The 22947-nt window shown below is 41.5% G+C and overlaps 1 protein-coding gene across 2 annotated transcripts in view; it reads right to left on the bottom strand.

Moving 5' to 3' along the window:
• Positions 1 to 22947, bottom strand: part of CTDSPL (CTD small phosphatase like) — a 116502-nt gene that overhangs the window by 21884 nt on the left and 71671 nt on the right. The window contains exons 2-3 of one of the 2 annotated variants that reach the window (XM_072726455.1): positions 15041 to 15195; positions 6304 to 6336 (exon numbers count right to left, since the gene is read on the bottom strand). In XM_072726455.1, coding sequence (XP_072582556.1) covers positions 6304 to 6336; positions 15041 to 15195 — 188 coding nt within the window. The remainder of the gene's footprint in view (positions 1 to 6303; positions 6337 to 15040; positions 15196 to 22947) is intronic. The other variant, XM_072726454.1, reaches the window with a different exon arrangement.

Genomic DNA, 22947 nt, shown 5'->3' with positions numbered 1-22947 from the left:
AGCATTCCTCGCTGGGACCAAAGCATTTGAGTGACCACCCAATCTTCAGGTGGTTCTAAACTAGTCTCTCTGCTTTTTTTTCTTACCCTTCAATACCTGACCTTTACTGGACAGCCCATGAAGCTTCCAATAAGATGCATGGAGAGCCCCAAATCCCAGCTTGTGTTTGGGAGACAAACGAGTGGAATGTTTAACATCAAGTCCAGATAAAGATGTCATTTTCAAGAGGGGTACAAAAGCTAGATTAATCAATAGTGTTGAGACAACTGCCCTGCCACTTGGAAAAGGAAATAAAGCTGGATCACTACTTCATGCCTTACATCAACATGAATTCCAGATAGGTCACAGATTTAAATGTAGAGATAAAACCATTAAAATACTAGGAGAAAAAAATGGCTCACAGTCATAGAGTGGGGAGATCTTTCTAAGTATGACATAAAATTCAGGAGCCATAAGGATAAGATTAACACATCTGCCTATGTAAAATGAAACTTCTTTGTGGTCAAAATTATTATAACCAAGGCTAAAAGACATACCATAAATTTTGGGGGAAAGTCCTAATTTCCTTGAAATTAAAAGATAACATGGTATAACATCCAGAAGAAATGAATAGGGAAGAAGAAAGACATATGGATAATAAACCTGTGAAAAGATGTTCATCTTCATTCTTAAAGAAAATGCAAATCAAAGCAATGAACTGATATACCATTCTTTACTTACAGATTAGCAAAGATTCAATATTCAATTATAATTTTTTATAAATTTATTTTTTATTGGTGTTCAATTTGCCAACATATAGAATAACACCCAGTGCTTATCCCATCAAGTGCCCCCCTCAGTGCCCGTCACCCAGTCACCCCCACCCCCCGCCCACCTCCCTTTCTACCACCCTTAGTTCGTTTCCCAGAGTTAGGAGTCTCTCATGTTCTGTCTCCCTTTCTAATATTTCCCACTCATTTTTCTCCTTTCCCCTTTATTCTCTTTTACTATTTTTTATATTCCCCAAATGAATGAGACCATATAATGTTTGTCCTTCTCCTATTGACTTATTTCACTCAGCATAATACCCTCCAGTTCCATCCACGTCGAAGCAAATGGTGGGTATTTGTCATTTCTAATGGCTGAGTAATATTCCATTGTATACATAGGCCACATCTCCTTTATCCATTCATCTTTCGATGGACACCGAGGCTCCTTCCACAGTTTGGCTATTGTGGACATTGCTTCTATAAACATTGGGGTGGTGTCCTGGCGTTTCACTGCATTTTTATCTTTGGGATAAATCCTCAGCAGTGCAATTGCTGGGTCGTAGGGCAGATCTATTTTTAACTCTTTGAGGAACCTCCATACAGTTTTCCAGAGTGGCTGCACCATTTCACATTCCCACCAACAGTGCAAGAGGGTTCCCCTTTCTCCACATCCTCTCCAACATTTGTTTCCTGCCTTGTTAATTTTCCCCATTCTCACTGGTGTGAGGTGGTATCTCATCAATTATTATCATTTTTGGCAATCCCATACACTCCTGGTGAGAGTATAAATTAGGCTTTCAGAGGACAACGTGGCTTTAATCTATCCAAAATGTAATATATATTCTTTGATCTAGTATTTCCACAATTAGGAAGGGATCACAACAGGTACTATAATTCAAGTCCAAAAACATACATACATAGGAATATTCCTAAGAGAAGCATTTGTAATAGCCTAGAAGTAGAAACAAGGCAAATGCCATCAAGAACACATAAAACATTGAGGTAGATCATTACGCTCTAATATTTGGGAAGATGTTCAAGGTATATTGTTTAAAGCAAAAAACATCTTGCAATACTCTCATTTGTGTAAATACAGTTGTGTATAGATTTCTGGAAGGATACATACATAACACATATTGGAAGTGGTCATTCTAGGGAGTGGGACCATGTTGGGAGATTTTTTTTTCTACTTTATTCTTTCAGTGTTTTTTAAAACTATTTGCTTGAATCATTGCTTAGTAAAAAATCAAAAGACCAAGGCTGTACATATAAACAGAGTAGAAAGAAAATGAACCAATATGGGTATGGTGGGAAGTAGAGATGAGGGGCTCCAGCTAGAACTACTCTGGGTACCCACCAACTCAGGGGTACCTTTCATCCCAGGGACTGGAAACAGCTTTTATCCCAGGGGCTGGGAACAGCTTTCAGGAGGCTACAGGCTCTGGTTTGGGAACAGCACAAGCCTGGATTTCTGGTCCTATGATACAGTACCACAAGCTCACATAGGCTTCTCAAGCAGGTTCCCCATGATCTAGAAAGGGCAGGGCTACTGTGTTTATGTGACCTGCAGCCTTGACAGGCGGTGCAGATTCTGCAGGGGATCCCAAGGCTAGAATCCTGTGGCTGAGCTGGCCTCCAAATGGACTTGGGTTCAGCTGTGCATGCTAAGCAGGCAGCTGGAAATCACTCTAAGCCCATCAGTAGTAGAACTGCTTTTCTGGAGAATATCATTTAGTGATGCAAGTTATTTTAGCTAGGTTTTGTTTTTCTGCAAGAAATTTCAGAAACTCACAAGAGTTTCTAGAGTCTCATTTCTTAGGAAGGAGTCAGCGGTTTATTGATCTAACACTGCACTAAATTATACAAGGGATCTTTTTCTCTTTGGCTATTTTATTCTGGGATTTTAGAATATGTTGAATTTCTGGGGAAAGGGTCATTTTCCCTGAGTTTTGCTCTGACAAATGCTTGGTTTGGCACTTAATGAACTTTGAGCAAAACCAGTACCATAGGAGTATCACAGGTAGGGGGAAAGCTACTTTCACCTGTTTAATATAGGTAGCTTTTCAGGAAAAATCTATGTAACTACTATGTATAGTTAAAAGGACACCCCTGATGTCAATTCCACTGGGTAGCCCGCTCAAACACCGGATAAAAAGTCCTGCTGCCTGATCCATTTTTTTGATTAAAGTTGGTTTACCTGATGAAGCCCCAACTCCAGGCATGCTGGTAAAGTTAGAACCACTCTACAAACCCCTGAAACTTGTTAATGGAGAGTTAAAGTCCTGAGAAAAATGAAATTATCAAAAAGCTGGGGGGAGGGGCAATGTATTCCAATTTGTAAGTGACACTCATTACCAAATATGGCGTCAACTTGTACTAATGAAATCCATTCCTTTCAATGTAAGATTGCTAGGTCTCTTGGATGTTCCTAGAAAATACGTAGAGAAGTCCAAGGAGAGTTAGACAAACAGATTTGACTCAAAGAATCTGAATCAGAGACTCTTTATGAATTAAAGTATCAATTCATGGACATCTTTTAAAACAAGACAGGGATGTCCACTCTCACCACTGCTATTCAACATAGTTCTGGAAGTCCTCGCCTCAGCAATCAGACAACAAAAAGACATTAAAGGCATTCAAATTGGCAAAGAAGAAGTCAAACTCTCCCTCTTCGCTGATGACATGATACTCTACATAGAAAACCCAAAAGCCTCCACCCCAAGATTGCTAGAACTCATACAGCAATTTGGTAGCGTGGCAGGATACAAAATCAATGCCCGGAAATCAATGGCATTTCTATATACTAACAATGAGACTGAAGAAAGAGAAATTAAGGAGTCAATCCCATTTACAATTGCACCCAAAAGCATAAGATACCTAGGAATAAACCTAACCAAAGAGGTAAAGGATCTATACCCTAAAAACTATAGAACACTTCTGAAAGAAATTGAGGAAGACACAAAGAGATGGAAAAATATTCCATGCTCATGGATTGGCAGAATTAATATTGTGAAAATGTCAATGTTACCCAGGGCAATGTACACGTTTAATGCAATCCTTATCAAAATACCATGGACTTTCTTCAGAGAGTTAGAACAAATTATTTTAAGATTTGTGTGGAATCAGAAAAGACCCCGAATAGCCAGGGGAATTTTAAAAAAGAAAACCATAGCTGGGGGCATCACAATGCCAGATTTCAGGTTGTACTACAAAGCTGTGGTCATCAAGACAGTGTGGTACTGGCACAAAAACAGACACATAGATCAATGGAACAGAATAGAGAATCCAGAAGTGGACCCTGAACTTTATGGTCATCTAATATTCGATAAAGGAGGAAAGACTATCCATTGGAAGAAAGACAGTCTCTTCAATAAATGGTGCTGGGAAAATTGGACATTCACATGCAGAAGAATGAAACTGGACCAGTCTCTTTCACCATACACAAAGATAAACTCAAAATGGATGAGAGATCTAAATGTGAGACAAGATTCCATCAGAATCCTAGAGGAGGACACAGGCAACACCCTTTTTGAACTTGGCCACAGTAACTTCTTGCAAGATACATCCACAAAGGCAAAAGAAACAAAAGCAAAAATGAACTATTGGGACTTCATCAAGATAAGAAGCTTTTGCACAGCAAAGGATACAGTCAACAAAACTAAAAGACAACCTACAGAATGGGAGAAGATATTTGCAAATGAAATATCAGATAAAGGCCTAGTTTCCAAAATCTATAAAGAACTTATTAAACTCAACACCAAAGAAACAAACAATCCAATCATGAAATGGGCATAAGACATGAAGAGAAATCTCACAGAGGAAGACATGGACATGGCCAACATGCACATGAGAAAATGCTCCGCATCACTTGCCATCAGGGAAATACAAATCAAAACCACAATGAGATACCACCTCACACCAGTGAGAATGGGGAAAATTAACAAGGCAGGAAACAACAAATGTTGGAGAGGATGCGGAGAAAAGGGAACCCTCTTACACTGTTGGTGGGAATGTGAACTGGTGCAACCACTCTGGAAAACTGTGTGGAGGTTCCTCAAAGAGTTAAAAATAGACCTGCCCTACGACCCAGCAATTGCACTGTTGGGGATTTACCCCAAAGATTCAGATGCAATGAAATGCCGGGACACCTGTACCCCGATGTTTCTAGCAGCAATGTCCACAATAGCCAAACTGTGGAAGGAGCCTCGGTGTCCATCGAAAGATGAATGGATAAAGAAGATGTGGTCTATGTATACAATGGAATATTACTCAGCAATTAGAAACGACAAATAGCCACCATTTGCTTCAACGTGGATGGAACTGGAGGGTATTATGCTGAGTGAAATAAGTCAATCGGAGAAGGACAGTGTATGTTCTCATTCATTTGGGGAATATAAATAATAGTGAAAGGGAATATAAAGGAAGGGAGAAGAAATGTGTAGGAAATATCAGGAAGGGAGACAGAACATAAAGACTCCTAACTCTGGGAAACGAACTAGGGGTGGTGGAAGGGGAGGAGGGCGGGGGGTGGGGGGGAATGGGTGACGGGCACTGAGGGAGACACTTGATGGGATGAGCACTGGGTGTTATTCTGTATGTTGGTAAATTGAACACCAATAAAAATTAATTTATTAAAAAAAATAAATAAAAAAATAAAACCTAAATTCTAAAAAATAAAAATAAATAAATAAAATAAAATAAAATAAAATAAAATAAAACCTAAATTCTTCTCTAAGGGCACAGAGCTGTTTAAAAGGCCTTGCTTGATATGGACATCTCAAGTGCAAGTTTCTTTGGAGAGTCAGTCTGATCTGTTTCTTGTTGGCTGGCCTCAGGCGACGCGGCTCTGTTGTCAGAGCAGAAACAGTTGGGGTGGCGTATGTATGTGTATTTATGTGTGTATGTTGGAGGGGTGGGAGGCTGAACACTGGTAGCTACTCTCCCAAATTCCAGGGCTGAAAAGAAAAGCAGTGGCTCAAGGGAGTGCCCAGCTGAAACAGAGTTAGAGCAAAGCCAGCCTGTGGGAGTGGGAGTAAATCCTGCAATTTCAGGGAATGCAATGGGGGCAATTTTTTTCTCATCTCAGAGCCAGGGCCAAGTTCCCAACACTGCTGAGTAATCAGAAATGGTCTGCTCACCTGGGACAGGGCTTGCTGAGCCCACCAGGACAGAACCTGCTATACAATCCTATGTCTGGACAAAAATATGTTCTCATGGCCTATGGAGTTGGGGCTGAGGTGCTGGGGTGGGGAAGTGTGGCAGGTTGCCTTAGGTTATTAGCTTGGTTATTTTCCTTTGCAGAAAGAAAGGAAAGGTAAGAATTTGGGTAATAGATACTGGTTGCCCTGCTGTTCCTGAGAAAGGAAACTCTCTATACAGAACCTCCTGCTCACAGTTTTTAAATGTAACTTCATTTTTTAACAGAATGGAGCTGTTTATACCACATGCCTAAACTCAACATATGCAAGAATGTTTAAAAAAATCTTTTATATCAGTAGGCCCAAAGATACAAGATTCCATGAATGTGTAAATAAAATTGGATAAATATACATACACTTGGTATGGGAATGACCTGCCTCTGGTCACCCTAAGGAAAAAGAAAAAAGAAATCATTGTCAGGTTTGAAGAGAAGTAAGTAGATCATATACTCAAAAGAAACTTCAAAGCACTCTTGAGTACAGCAGCCCTATGATTTCCTGTTCTCTCTACCTTAGTGGCATTTAATGAACAGGAGGAACCCAAAGATTTTCCAGTTAGGGCACTGGGCTCCACTCTACCTCCCAGATACTCCCTACCTTGACGAACCAGGCTGGGTTCCTGAGGCTCCTTAATCATGTTTATTTAAGTGGTGCCTCCCTTGCTCCCAGGAATTTAATCCTTAATTGAAAAATAAAAACAAAAGCTCATATATTACTTTGAACCATTAATCCCTTTAATAACTGGCTTATTTCTTCTTTTAAGTAGGTTTTTCCCTAAAAAGACTGAGCCTTAAGTCAATACAATATGCAGGGAAAGGAAAACAAGTTTATCAGGTTATAAGGAACCCTCTTATACTGGTTTCTTCTAGAGGACTGGGCAGAGGGGACAGGCAAGGCTCAAGAAGTTCCCTCTGAGGCCATAGATGTGGAGCTAGCATTCTTTTTAAGGGGAACAGAACCTGTACTCACAGAAAGTATTAAAAAAATTCAGGTCCCAAGGTGGGGCCTCACCCATTCCTCAGCCTTGGAATGCCAGCCATTCCAAACCTGGTTGATGAAACATTTCATTTTAGCATCATGAAGAAATGCTAATAAAATAACACAGTTTTTCCATTATTGCCACTGGGCATTTCCAGTTTCTGTATTTCTTCTTTTTTAAACAGTGGGACTGGAGGCAATGAATAGCAGCATCCTAGTCTTTGGTGAAGAGATACACTGTTTCCAGTCTCCCACATATAAGGATTTGTGAACAGTATGTCCATCTTTACTGAGGGGGTCACTGGTGACAAAGGTCTCATGGGAAGGGGTCAAATCTGACTGTTGACAGATGCAGGTGTCTGGTACCTTTTGAGTTCTGGACTCTAAGCACGATTTAGCAACTTCTTGATTAACTGCAGCCCTAGTAACCACCTCTGCAGTGTAACAGCAACTACTATTTCCTCTCCAGATCATCTTGACTGCTCTTTCCTTTTTCAGGACACTTGGGGCTTGTCTTAAGGATTCTAAACTGTCCTCTGCCATTATTCAAGGCAGAGCTGTGCTGTTCTCCAACATGACGGCAGAATCAAATCAAATTCCAGTTTCTAAGAACTTCCATGGGGAAGTTCATTTCAGAAGCTCTTAAGTAATATTATATCCAACACCTGGATGTAGCAGCAGATCACTGCTCTTGGTGGGGAGACTTTAACCAGAAGCTCACAAGCCTGTTGGACCATTACAGAGTAGTTCTCAATTCTGGATCTACCAACATTCTGGGCCTGATAACTCTTTGCGTGGGAGCTGTCCTGAGCCTTGTAGGATGCTCGACAGCATCCTTGGCTCTTTTACTCACTGGATGCCAGTACAATGTCCAGTAGTGGCCATCGAAAATGTCTCCAGACATTGTCAAATATGCCCTAAGGGGCCAGAATCCTCTCCAAGTGAGAACCACTGCACTAGTGGGATGCTGCAAACCACCCCTCCACTCAGGTGCATCTTCAGACAAGCTGAGCACATCACTGGTAAAACAAGAGGTAACAGTAAAAACAACTGAAGTGCTTGGCAAAACACAGGCTAGGACTGAAGACACTACTCTGGCCAGGTATTTGGGCTGGAAAATTACCCTGGAAAAGTTTGCATATATGTGTACCTGTGTGCATGGGGTATGCATGTATTTGCAAGTATCCAAGCAATCCCTTTTCTCTGCCCTCTCCCAGAGGTCCCAGAAGTCCTCCATGGTCCTGGCCATTGGGGTCTTCTGGGTGCTGACTTCTTCCTGCCTCTGGCCAAGGCATCAGACCCATTTATTTGGGGCAACTGGCCTGCAGGTCCAGGTTGTAACTGTGATGGTGGTGACTGCTGCCACTTTAGGCCACTGCTGTGGAAGCATTTCTCCAGGGCAAAGTGAATATGTAGGATAGAACCCCAGATGCCACCTGTTGCATTCTGCCCACAGCCTTCCCTCTGCTTCTGACATGCAGAGTTCCAAGAGGAAGGGAGCTGGAGGCCAGCAGTAGGGATGGGCCTAGAATCTGTTTCCACATCTCATGCGCCTGGGCTCTGTGTTCTAGGGGTCCTGACCAAGCTGAGTGTGAGGAAGGGTACAAGGTCCTCTTCTAGGCCTCAGTGCCCCACTTTGACCCCGGTTCTTTCTGTGGTGTCTGGTCTTACAGACTGAATAGTCAAGTGTTACGCAAATGATGCATTACTCAAGAGTTAAACAGTTAATCTTTTAAAAAGCCATTTTGATAAATGTTAAGTGAAGGAAGTCCCATGAATGAACACTGAATCCAGGTGAGCTCAGTTCTGCCAGAAGAACTGCCTTCAAAGGCCTTTATGCTCTCATATATACAGCCAGCCATTCTAAGAAACCTGCCAGGGGTGCACCACCCTTGTCTCATGGCATTTCATCTACACCCAACATGGGGCTTGAACTCACAACCCTAAGATAAGAGTCGCACACTCCATTGACTGAGCCAGTCATGTACCCTGGCAAATACTATCTTTATTTTTTTTTAAAGATTTTATTTATTTATTAGAGAGAGAGAGAGAGAGAGAGAGAGAGAGAGGCAGAGATACGGGCCGAGGGAGAAGCAGGCTCCATGCAAGGACCCCATGTGGGACTTGATCCTGGGTCTCCAGGACCACGCCCTGGGCTGAAGGCGGCGCTAAACCGCTGTGCCACCCAGGCTGCCCAAATACTATCTTTAAATAAAACTTTTACTATGATAGCAGTGATTCTTCCCTTTTATCCTCTACAAACCTCAGGTACCAACTATGGTCCTTTTGCTAATGATGATTCTCTAAAGCAATGACAGTATGAGGAAAGCTCACTGGGGGAACACATCAGAATCTGGTGCTACAAGTGGGTTTATTTATTTTTTTTAATTTTTATTTATTTATGATAGTCACAGAGAGATAGAGAGAGAGGCAGAGACACAGGCAGAGGGAGAAGCAGGCTCCATGCACCGGGAGCCCGACGTGGGATTCCATCCCGGGTCTCCAGGATCGCGCCCTGGGCCAAAGGCAGGCGCCAAACTGCTGCGCCACCCAGGGATCCCTACAAGTGGGTTTACAATAGAATCTCATCATATAAATTCCACTAATAAATTTTTCCATACCAATGTATAATAAGGATTCATCTGTTAAGGCAAGTCATCTTTCATTATTTTTTCCTAAATTTTCTTACCTATTCTTGGATATTATTTCTTCTACATAAATTTTAAGTCTTATCTAGAAATATAGCAGATCTCTCCATAAATAAGAGCTACCATAGCAACACATTTTAATAATTCTATTTTGGAAGTATTTGGGTTTTCTACGTAAATAATCATGTCTAATGAAAATAAAACTAATTTCCAATCGTTTTCATATTTACACCAAGTGTTTCATTTTCTTGTCTTATTGTATTAGCCAGAAACTGCCAAAGATTTTACTATGTTATTTGCTGTGTTTATTGTTTAAAGATTTTATTTTTACGTAATATCTACCCCCAACATGGGGCTTGAACCTGCAACCCCAAGACCAACAGTCACTCCCCTGACTGAGCCAGCCAGATACCCCATATTTTTATTTTTTTTATTTTTTATTTTTTTTTAAATTTTTTTTGATACCCCATATTTTTAGAAGATAGTTTTTTTAAATCATGTTTAAATGGTTTTCTTCTATATATTTGTCTGCACTGTTGTCTGCACAAAGTTTTATGACTATTATATACTTCATGTATCAGACCTATTATTATTAGAAAATGTCCCTCTTTCTCCCATTTAATGTCTTTGACCTTGAATTTTGTTTTGTCTGATATTAATATTGCCACTTTTGCTTTCTTTTTATTTGGTCTTTTTAGATTTTGCCCATCTATTTTCTACCTTTTAAAAATCACTGTATATTAGATGTTGGGTCAGTAATTGGCGCTGGTATCCAAATAATTCCAGTTCTCTTCCTAGACAGTTGGTAGGATTGCATTTCCAAGTTTCTTGAAGTTAGGTGTAGTCATATGAACTGCTTTCACCGTAAGATGTAAGTTACTTCTTAGTGAAAACTTAAAGAGCCAGTGTGACTCACCCTTTTTCCTACTGTGACAAATCAATAATGGAAGCAAGGAGATGGGGCTTTTCTCAAGTCTAGTCTATGAATGAGGATAAAACAGACTATGTAATCCAATAATGGTAGCTATGAGTTACAGGTGGTTACTGAGCCTGTGCAAGGTAGCTAGTGCAAAGTAAGATGTGCTATAAGTATAAAGTATAAGATTTTGAAGAATTAGTAAGATAAAAAGAATATAAATCTTATCTCACTGATAATTTTTTCTATTGATTACATGTTGAAATAATATTTTGGATATCTTTGGTTAAGTAAAACATTGTTAAACTTGGTTTCACCTTTTTAAAATTAGTTTTAAAAATAAGGCTACTAGAAAAACATAAATAACATATGTGACTCACGTTATCTATTTATTAGCAAGTGCCATAGAGCAGAAAGCTCACATAATCCATGCAGCATGAGTGAAAAATATACTCTTATTGTTTTAAGCCTCTGAGGTTTGGGGGTTGTTACTACAGCATAATTGAACCCACACTGACTAGTACATCTACTCAGTAGTCATTCTTCCTTTTTCCTTTGTGAAAGTGCTCTGATTCTGTTGAGGGCAGGAATATGCCAGTCTAAATTCTTCCCCTTTCAGGCTTTCTTTGCTGCAGGAGGGTAGACGCGTGACAAAGTTCTGGCCAATCAACATACATAGAAGTCCCCTGGAGTTTTCTGTGAAAGCATTTACTTTCCACAAAAAGGACAGGCATGAGTAATGCTACTCCTCCTTCTCCTCTTCCCTTGAATGTGGATATGCTATCTGAAGCTTATGACTTTGAGATAATAAACAACAAACATGAGGATGAAGGCAAACATGCCAAAGATGGTGGGGCAGAAAAATGGAGAGACAAGAACAGAACAAACTTGGGTCCCTGATGGCATCATCAGGCACCTAAGCCAATCCCAACAACTGCCAGATGCAGGTCTTTTATGTGAAAATATAATCCCCTATTTGTTTAAGTTATTATTTGTCAGTTTTCTTTTACTTGCTGCCAAAATTGTCCTATCTGATACAGGTCTATTCTTGGAAATAGCATACAGATGAATTTGTCAAGCCAATCTGATATAGTCTTGGTTTTTTGTTAGGAGAATTTGGTTCACTAAACTTGGTTTCATGCCTATTCTTTATGTTAGGTTTACTGTTTTTTCTTTTTTTTCTTTTCTTAATTTTGATGGCTTGTTCACATTTCTGCCCATTTCTCCTTTTACTCCTTGTGAATTTTGAGACTCTGTTTTCATTTCTTTTTTTTTTTAAAGATTTATTTATTTGTGTGTGTGTAAGAGAGACACACAGAGAGAGAGAGAGAGAGAGAGAGAGAGAGCGCAAGTGAGCAAGCAGGGTGGAGGGGCAGAGGAGGAGGGAGAAAGAGAGAGAATCCCAAGCAGGCTCCATGCTCAGCATAGGCCCAACATGGGGCTCAACTGAAGATCTATTTTCTAATCGTATTGCTTGTTGCAGTTCTATTCCTAATGCTTGTATTTATTCCTACATTTCCTATAATTACATCATAACAGAGTATCAATCTCACCCAGATTTCTTTTTTCCCTTCTTTGAATCATTATGTGTCTGAAAATGTACTTCCTTTGCCTTAATAGATAAATGATATCTTGGCCACACATAGAATTTTTGGTTTGGAATTCTCTCTCAGTAGCCTGTAGATTTTTTTTTTTTCCATAGTCTTGTGGCTTTCAATATGGTTGATGAGAAGTCTGGTACTAGCATAACTTTCTTTCTTTTGAAAATATCTTGTTTTGGTAGCTTGCAAGGAGCACATACTTAGATATATGCTGTTGAAATTCTGAAAACGTAAGTGTAAAGAGAAGTCTTGCAGAACTCCTGTTACTTGCTATTAGGTCTCCTGGATGCCTCTTCCCACCCCCCTCAATTATTATCTCTATATCTCTGGTCTCAACTATAAGATATCTTTTCTACTTGCTCTTCTAGAACATTAATTCAGTTCTCAGCAGTGACCATCCTCATTCTCCTTTTTCTCAGTTTTTTTTTTTTTTACTGAATTTTTAAATTTAGACATCACAGGATTTCTTTTTTAAATTCTAAAAGTTACTTTTGTACTCAAAATTCATTTCTCGAAATATCATTTCTTGAGTTGTCTACTAAAGGTCTCTTCAGAGTGCCTGGGTGGCTCAGTAGGTTGGGCATCTGACTTCAGTTCAGGTCATGATCTTGGGGTCCTGGGACCAAGCTGCATTAGGCTTCACATTCAGTGGGGAGTCAGCTTCTCCCTCTTCCTCTGCCCCTCTCCCCACTCATGCTTTCTCTGTCTCTCTCTTTCTCTCAAATAAAACCTTAAAACAAAAAGTTCTATCTCTTCCACTAATTCTACCCCAGTAGGAGCCTCATATTCCAGTTTTTCAACTTGGACCTTCTCAGCAGGGGCAAATGAGGGAGCAATGCCAGACCCCACAAGGAACAATGTTTTCATGGTCCAGCAGAGCCCAAATTGATAAACCACAAGGACATGAAGAAAGTCCCTGTACTAGTGGGCTCCTTTAGGGTACAAGAAGTAAAAGCAACTCAGCTTATCAGTACAGGCCTTCCAAGGACCACACACATTAAGTAGGCAGTGGCCCTTTTCAAGGGGATTCACAGCTCTTGCTGGCTGGTGGACCTCACAAGACTATCTGCTTGAAGTGTCTGTCCTAGAACTCAAAGACAAGCAGGCATTTCCCTCTGTTGGCAGTTCCCTGCTTCTCACCAAGGACTAGAGAGGATGAATCCTGTGCCTGTTCTTTCCCCTGGTGATGTCAGGAAAACTAGAGGCCTTAATACACTTTCCAGGTTCTTCAAGCAGGCTCACCTGCGTTTATCCAGAGAGAGAATTTAAATGGCCAGAGCCATGTGCTCAGGTTATCACCTTCCCAGAATGCTTTTCCTTACACTGATATATACTTTTAAAATGATTTATTTTCTAATCCCAGAAGTAATTTAAGCTTATTTTGTGAAAATTGTGAAAAGAAAAAAAAAAGAAAAGTAAAACACAGAAAAGGGGAGAAAATCCAATATATGATCCCATCAGTCTGAGATAATCTCTTCATATTTTGGCATATACCATTCTAGTCTTATACATGCCCGTGTGTGTGTGCGTGTATGTGTGCATATGTGACTACATGTATACTTGTAAATATACTCCCCTACGAGTTTTTTATCCTGTACATGACATATTGTGAACATTTCCCTATGTCAGTTATATTTATGAAACATTATTTTTAACAGCTGCACATTATTTGATTGCATGGTTATTCTATTAGTTTTTTTATTGTCTATTGTTGCTCATCAGGTTGTTTACAATTCTGCAATATTAAAATCTATGCTGGACAGTACTCTATGGTTCAATCTTTGCACATCTATAATTATGTCAGTAAATAATTGCTAAGGTTTTAAGATTATATTGTCAAATTTCCCTCTAGAAAGGTGTAACCAATTAACATGGCTACCAATAACCCATTTATATCTTCTACCCTCTCCCCTTCTATCCATGCTACCCTCATCCAAATCCAAATATTATCTTTATAAATATCTTTAATAATTTGATAGATGGAAAAGGCCATCTCACTGTTTTAGTTTGCATTTCTTTGATTACTAACCATACCGAACATTTTTTCATGTTTATTGACCAATGGTATTTATTTTGCAAAATGCTTGCTCACGTCCTTTGCTCACACTATTTGGGACATTAAGTTTGATGGGTTTTGTGTCCTCAATCTCAACTATCTTCAGAATGAATAATCTTCTTTGTCTTTTTTTTTTTTACGGTTTTATTTATTTATTCATGACAGACACACAGAGAGAGAGAGAGGCAGAGACACAGGCAGAGGGAGAAGCAGGCTTCCCACAGGGAGTCCGATGTGGAACTTGATCCTCGAGTCCCTTTGCCTTTTTCAGTGATTGTTACCTGAAATTCTTTTTGTATGAATGCTGCAATCCTGCCTTTTTTTTTTCTTATACTTGTGTGACATCTTCTTGCTCATCCTTTTACTTTTAGCTGTTCTAAGTAACTTTGCTTAGGATACGTCCATTAGACAGCATGTGGATAGAGTTTAGTTGTGCTTTTTTTTTAATATATTGTGAAAATCTGACTTAAATTTTGTATCTGACGGATATAAAAGAATATAAAATAAATCTGTTATTAAACAAAGTAGTTAAATCCATTTATACTTATTATTAAGTATAAATGGTTTTTTGGTATGCCTGTTTTTCCATTTGTCTTCCCATGCCTTTCTCTGCTACTGGTTCTTTAGCTTTCCGTTTCATGCAGCAAGACAGAATGTTATAAAAATGTGAAGTGATTCTTATAACTCTCATCAAATATGTGCTTCAGTTGCTAAATGGGAATGACTGAGATATCCTCGGAGAGTGAAGATGACTTTTTTAAGCCATTTTAGATCTGTAAGTTAATGGCTGCACACATACTATTACAGACTCTTATTCAGGATGTTCACGAAGGATGGGACAGCTGTACAGCTACTGAGGCTCTGGTGAGTGCACACCTGTCCTCTGGCACTGACCTTCTGAAGCCCACCGTTCTCCTCCACCAGGGGCGGAAGCACGCTGGGGCCGCTGGCGGGCGGGGCCTCCACATTGTAGTCACGGAAGCAGCAGAAGAAGGAACTGAGGATTCCACGGCTTCTCTGCTTCTTTAAGCTGACGTTGCATTGGGATGCTGGAAAGAGAAACAGCACAATGGCCAACTGCAGCACGTGGTTGTCATGGTTGTCATGCAAGGTAAAAGCCCAAACGTGCAGCTGCCCCCCTAGAGCCCTGATACAAGGAGATCTACTGAGCACGAGAAGAGGAGGAGCCCCAGGAAGTTACTCTAAAGGATTGTTATTCCACATGGGATTCCTAGAGGGCCAACTGGTCGATGGAGTCAGATCCTGCTGGCTAGACAGTATTCCTCTGACCACAGCCCAGTGGGGGCTGCTGGCTCATTAACTGACCCATCCTTAGGGTCAGGCACCATCTGCATTCCTGAACCCAGCATACGGTCTTCCAACCAAGACTAAGCATGACTTCAAAACAGAGATCCTTTCAGGCAGAAGTCAGACTCTATACTCTCTGAGAAGTATTCCTCTGTGAAGGGTACCAAGAAAGAGTCACTTTGAAACCAGGTTCTTGAACACTCTAACTCCAAGACTAACTTCATTAAGAAATAAGATGTAGAAGGGAATAAGAAGACTCCTTCTTAAACTCTGTGGTTTGTCAAGAAATTGATGGGGGGGCTGGAGTCTTCCATTACACTTAAAATATAAACAGCAGATGTGGGACAGCGAACACGTGCTCTGGCTGGAGCAGGGCTGGCCTGGGAAAAGCCCATCCTCCTGAAAACCAGGGCAATCCTGTGCCGTGGACTCATTTCCCAGCCTGGACTAAGCCGCCCGAGGGAGTGATGTTATCTTTTCTGTTATCCATGTCTCAAGACGAGCTGCCACAAGTCAGAAATAAAAGGCAAAAATTAGTATAAGATGAAAAACACACCTTACGGGAGGAGAATGACAACCTGGAGGGCCAGGAACAGTGCCCGGGAATGCAGCCAGGGCTGTCCCACCACATACCATGTCTGGGTGGGTCAACAGTACTGAGCAGAAGCCACAAAGGGCCCGTGCTCAGGGTTAATGGGAAATTACCAATGTAGGAAATCACTGAGTCCACATGATAACTGTTGGGAGTTTATCTCTTCCCAAAAGCAGTTTTGGCATGATTCCGCTTTTTGTGTGCTTGAGGGATTTGTACAGCACCTTCACTCTCAAGGGATCATAAAACTTCTGCTAAATGTCTTGGGGTACTCTTCTGCCAGCAGCAAAACCAAATGCATTTACACGGAAATTCACATGAAAAAGGACTGAAAAATTTCTTGCCAGCAACCCCACAGGTGTGGATGGCTCCAGCCTTGGCTTGGGTGAGTGACTAAGTGTGAGTTTAAGGTCCTGATTCACTAACGAGTTTTAGCACCATAAACTCCTGGAAACGCTGGCTGTTTTATCTTCTTTGAGAATGTGTGGGTACACATCACAGGGCACCAGTCTTCTCACTTGGGGCCCCCCATGGCAGGCCAGGCCAGGCCATAGGGACCACTGGGCACAGAGGCCTTCCAAGCAGCAGAGGGCAAGGAGTGATAATGACCACTGTTTCCTGAGGGCCAGCGTCTAAATTCCAGTACTTTACAATCCTCATCTCACATAACCCTCACAACTACCCAAGGCAATCGACATTCCTGCTTCCATCTTACTGCTGAGGAAATAAACTAGGAAATGCATGTGCAAGGATCTAAACCCAAGGGGGACTGTTTCCAAAGTATGTGTTCTCTCTATGTGCCATGTTGAACAGAGTCTTGACAGACCAGGTGAGATCAATGAGGGAACATGCCAAATGGAGAGAAAACCACTGCAATAAACTCATATTTGGTATAAATGATTGCGGGGCATCTGGGTGGCTCAGTCTGTCGAGCATCTGACTCTTGATTTGGGCTCAGGTCACAATCTCAGGGTTGTGAGACGGAGCCCTGTACCAGGCTCTGTGCTGGGCGTGGAGCCAGCTTAAGATTCTCTCTCTCCCTTTCTCCCTGTGCCTCCCTACCTCTACAAAATAAATAAATAAGTAGTTAATTAAAAAAATATGTATGATTGGTTAAACTGTTTTGCTATTACTTTGAGTGCTTTGGTTGTTATGCCACACTCAAATAATTTAGTCAGAGGAAGAAATAAAACGGTCTCTTCCCTAGCTGATAGCACATTTCCCTGCAAGTAAACAAGCTATTTGTTCATGTCTCAGAGACACTGAGTAGCTAATGCTCAAGCTGGGCAGTAAAGAGCTCTGCAAAAAGCACCCCCCTCAGATCCCATTTTCATCCTCAGGTCACATACATTTTTCCCACAACAAACTAACAAATTAACAAATTAACTTATATGCTAAAAAAACAAAACAAAACAAAACAAAACAAAACAAAACAACCCTGACCCTGGAACCAGTGAGCTATTTACAATTTCTACCATTTGATGGCTTACTCATAGAAGCCACAAACAGAACTGTGGGAGTGAGTCCCTAGGAAGGCCATCACCCCCTGATAGGAAAGTGACAGCCCACTTGGAACCTCCCTTCTGTGCACCAGGAGGTGAAGCCGCCCGAAGTGGTCTCACTTCTAAGGCTGAGGCAGGGGCTCTCTAATTTTCTAATTGCTCTTGGACTGGTCTGGTGCTCTCAAAATCAGGCTAGCAAGGGAAATGAATAGAGTTGCTTAGGACCAGCATCAGCCTTACCCTACCCTCAGCACTCATTTGGTCCTGAAAGGGCTCAAGATGCTGGCTGGCTGTCTGGGTCTTATAACCCTACTGTCTTCCCCTTACAAACTGCTTTCCAGCAATTATCCAAGGCTTGGCCAATCCAAGCCACATGACTGGCTTAGGGTTGGGCATTTGACTCAACCTGGGCCAAGGAGGGTGTGCCCCAGGATTCAGGCTACAGCCATTGGAAAGGATGTTCTCTTTTTTGCTGGTTTGCCAAGTGGGTAGGATGTAAACCTGGAGCCCCTGGTGGCTCCTTTGCCACCAAGTGAGAAGCATCTATCTGAGCATGAGACAATGCAGAGGAAAAAGTAGCTGAGACATAGAGAGGGACAGATCTCTGACAAAACCTTCTGGGGACTTGGTTTCATTAAAGCCAGATCCTCCTGGAATTTTCAGTTATATAAATTATCTGTTTCTCTGGGTTTATGTTATTTGCGCTGGAAAAGTTTATTACTGAACATGTAAGCTCCCAGGCAAGGCAGTGTAGAAACAGTGGTGAACCACACAAGGCACCATCCCCACTTCATGAGCCTCAAGTCTAGTGCAAGAGAGGCTGGACGAGCAGTTTGTGTTTTGCAATGATGGCAGCACAGGGCACTGATGGGGCCCAAAGAAGGGTGCACAGTCCAGATTTGAGAGTGGGTAGAAGTGATTTCTTAGAAGAAGTGCTTTCTGAGCTGGGCCAATAGGTGCATAAAATTGTTGGAGGGGGCAGGGAAGTGGGGAAACAGCAACGTGCAAAGGGCCTGATGTGAAAGACAGCATAAGGTATTTGAAAAATCAGAGCAGTGGCAAGGGGGTTGGGGACATGGTTGATGATGGCCTTGTAAACCATGGTAATGAGTTTGTATTTGACTCTATGGAAATGGGGAGTGGTGTGAGCAGATCTGTACCACAAATGTCACGGTTTGACTTCTGTAACTGGGACCACTGAGCTTAAATTTTAAGTTGACGGATAGAGGCTATCGATTTGCATCAAAGAAAATACTGAATTTGCAAATCAGAGATATGGACCATTTCTGGGTACTGAATGGAAATCTCTTACTTAAAAACTGACTTTAAATACAAGTTACATGGAGATAAAAAATACACAATAAAGTAAAAAATATATATAAGTCACATGGAAAGAAAATGGGCTTTGGAGTTCTATTTGGGGTTTAAGTCTCACCCTGCCACTTGTTAGCCAGTGTGACTTCATCGACTTAAGCCACACCACTAATACAGGAATCTTCATATCTACCCTTGCAGAAAAGGCTGTTGTGTCGATGCAGCAAAAACACGCATATTTGTTCAAGAGAAAAGATCTACCAGTAGCTTAAAATATAGCAACAAAAGATTGATTGATTTTAGGTACTGATCAGTGTCTCACTGTGAACATTTAGAAGTTAGCATGTATCCAGACAACCGTTCTTATAAAAACAGCCTGGTTTAATGAGAAAACATGGAGGCAGACCCGTTTTGGTTTTGGGTATGTGAATTCTAAACTTAGAACTTGAAGTAGCTCCTAAAAATTTTACTTCCTATCCAGTGAAGGTTTCTTTGTATAATAATCATAATCATAATCATAATAATGTGGGAAACTAAACAATAAAAACCAGCTGCACATGTGAAGCTTAACATTAACCCTAGTACTCAGGCCTTTTCTTGGAACCCTTATATGAAATATGGTTAGAAAGAAAGTGTTATAATTAAAAACATGAAATGTTCAGGGGAAAGTCCACCAAGGTGGACAGTGAGGTTCGGTCCTTCAGTGGTATCAAGAGGACTGGTCTAAAGAGCTATTGAACTGTGCTTATGGCAACAGAAGAAAGGTGCAAGTGGATCCATCAGGACTTGGTATGCACCAGCCAAAAGAGGGCATTTCTAGTCATCCGCTTATACTTCCTGACCTAACTGGTCCCCTTCTGCATCCAGAAACTGAAATGTTGACCCTAAACTGCCAGTGTTTCTTAATCCGTGTGATAGCTGTGTATGCACATAACAATGTGCAATTCTTGGGTTCTGACCTGGTTTAGATTAAAGATGTGGGGAGGCTCTGGTTCCATCCTGAACTCCTAGCTTCAGACTAGGACCTCTGTGGTCTACAAAGACTCAGAGCTTCACATATTCACCTTTGTGAATACCGCGACCCATCTGTTCTTATCTCAGATCTGACCTGGAGCTCCCGCTGCCCCACACACATCCCCACAATGAAATAAGGGGTTCACAATGAAGACCAGAGAAGCTGGAATGTAGGTGGAAATGTTTGCTACTCACTGTGAATCCATCCATCCCCAATAATTCAAGTTTCTCCCCAAGCGAAGAAACTGCATCTTGGCCGCTACAGAAAACAAAGGTTTGCCTTTAATTTCCACAGTGTCAAACCAGCCTACATGCCAGCACAGAGGCCAGAAGGCCAAAAACTCAACAGAATTTCTAGGAGAAAAGTGACTTAACACGAAGTCTACTGCTAATGTGTCAAAGCACCAAAACCTGCCCTGAAAACTAGCTCCTTTCTTGTCAAGAAAGGTATTCCACAGCAGGTCTGTATCATTGAGTGTTCACAGCAGAACATTAAAAGTGTGTCCAAGCATCAATGTGGACACCAGTGCTGTTAAGGCCTCAAAACCACATATCGGAGTTTCCCAAGGAAAAGATGCTTCTTTGCACATGGGGATGTCAGAGCACATGAAGAGACCATGCAGCTGAATTCAAAACTATACTACTACAGAAAGAGCTGAACATCATTTTTTAAGGGGGGAGGGGGAGTTCCTCCCAATGGCCCAGCATTTAAATGAATGCACCCTTTCTTCTCTTGTAGGACTGGGCTGCAATCTCTGGAATGCATCCCAGGGCCGTGGTTTGGAGTGGGTGTCTAACAGGAAATTCTGGGCAGTCTATGCATACATTACATTCCTTTCCCACCCCGAAAGAGTGGTCAACAAACACAACTTTCCTCTGTTTGAATAAAACAGGGGGTGTAGGGGGCTGTTGGAGTGGGGAGAGGCCAGGGCACAGACCGCACAGAGTTCAAAAGCAGATGTGGCAGCTGAGAATCCAAACATCCTTTTCTCCTAGAAAAAGGACTTAGTCACCAAAAGAGTCACCTTTTGAGATATCCAGTCAGTCCCTATTCTAGTTCCAAGTGATAAATTTCCCCTGGCAATTGCACCTGGCACTCTGAAAGAAATGCACCTTTGAAAGCTCTTTTCCTGGGGCAGCCTACAACTGGCAATGGTGAGGAATCATAGGGAGGAGCAAGGGTGGATGGCTAAAAGCTGGGCAGGAGGAATTCCAATCTCGTCCTTCCATGATGGTACTGTGTGTTTCCCTTATACACTGCTGGCTCCTAACAGCCCTCATTAGTTTGGTGCCTTGCTTGCCAGAGGCCCTTGACACGGTACTGACTGGCCTTCCCAGTGTGCAGTGCCCAGATTACACCCCATTTTCCAGTGAGGAAACAGAAACTCAGAGCACTTTCAACTGTGCAGTGAGGGTGCTGGGGTTCAAAGCCACAAGTGCCTGACTGCTGCACTCTCAGCCTTCCCACTACCCTTCTCTGCCTCTCCCCAGTCCTCTTCTGGGTTTGGGGTTTACTTCCAGGGAGAAAATAGATATGAGGCCTTGTGCTGCCTGCCATTACTCCAAAGGTTGCACTTCTGAAAATTCCAAAGTGAGCCAAGGATACTCGTGGCAGGCCTATTAGGTAAGGCCCGACACATACCTAGGCCACTAAATTCTCCATGACTCAGGTTCCAAGAAGTGTCCCTGTGCTGGGAACACCCTCCTGGCCTCACCATGTCCCAGACCCCTGGCCAGAGGCCACACAGCTCCTAGGTAACAGGGCTGGACAGAAACCAGGTCTGTCAGAGTCTAGAATCGGAGCTCTCAGCCATCTCTGTACAGAGTTTGTTTTTCATAGCAAGAGCCCAAATAGGTAACAGAATAAAGGGTTTAAACAGAAAATGCACTTAAGAGGAAGTAAAGGTTAAAATTTTACAGTAATCAAACAAATGAACACTTAAACAGTGAAGGCCAGTTTTTTACCTATTAAATGAATAGAAATGATAGAAATAAAAACAGAGAGGCAATGGTGGTGAGGTTTTGATGGCCCAGGCCCCTTTGCTCACACGTGGCTGGTAACTCTGTAAACTGGAACAATCCATTTGAAAAGCAGAGGAGTGACGTGTTGAAGACTGTGAAGTATTCATGTAAACCATGTGAATGTCCAATAGAGTAGGAATGGTTAATTAAAGTCCCACTTAGCAGCTGGATAGAATACTGTGCAGCCACAAGAAATACCACTATGAAGATCTGTGGAGAAGTGCCCATGGTCACTGTCTGGTGAAGCATCTCAGACACTGCACATGCCCTATGCCTGTAACTCTGTCATGTGTTTCTGGACAAGATCTGGAACGTAGGCTCCAGGGGTACAGGCTTGGAAATCATCTTGCTCATGCTTGAGTCCCTAAGACAGAGGAGCATCTGGTATAAACAGGCTTGTTGTGACAGATATTTACTGAATGAATGAATGTATGAAAGGAAACAGAACAGTGAAAATGACTGAGATATTATTAGTAAGGAACAGCTCCTACAGTTGTTCAGAGAGAGGTCAGCTCAAGCAGCTCTACTTCCTGAGAAGCCCTCTTGCCCACAGCAAGCCTCTTCCTACAAACTGGTTTAACCTATGCCACCCACACATGGCCAACCCCCCCATCTGAGGAATCCAACTCTTAGCTTCCAGACATTTTTAGTGAAGGTAGCAATCCCTACTAATCCCTATAAAATAAGTTTATAATCCCTATAAAATAATTAGTACAAATTTTCAGAGAGAGATTATATAAAATTCACCAATATGTGCAGTAGGCATGGCAATCTCTGGATCCTAGGACTAGGTTGTTATTTTTCTTTATACTTTTCTATTGTTTCCCAATTTCTACTATCTACATCATGTTAATAATGGAAAAAATGAATAAACATTAAAAATGCTTGTTTCTACTTAAAAAATATATGTGAACATTTTCCCATATCTGATACTCTTTGACAACCTTACTTTGCTTGGTTGTACTGTATTCTACTGGGTAGATGTGTACCATACCATAATTAAACTAACTTTGGACATTTATGTTATATTCTTTAAAAAGGTGTCATGA

Source organism: Vulpes vulpes, chromosome 11, assembly GCF_048418805.1.
Source record: "Vulpes vulpes isolate BD-2025 chromosome 11, VulVul3, whole genome shotgun sequence".
Classification (NCBI taxonomy): Eukaryota; Metazoa; Chordata; class Mammalia; order Carnivora; family Canidae; genus Vulpes; species Vulpes vulpes.
The sequence above is the reverse complement of the archived record's forward strand: the minus strand, read 5'-3'. Positions and strand labels throughout refer to the sequence as shown.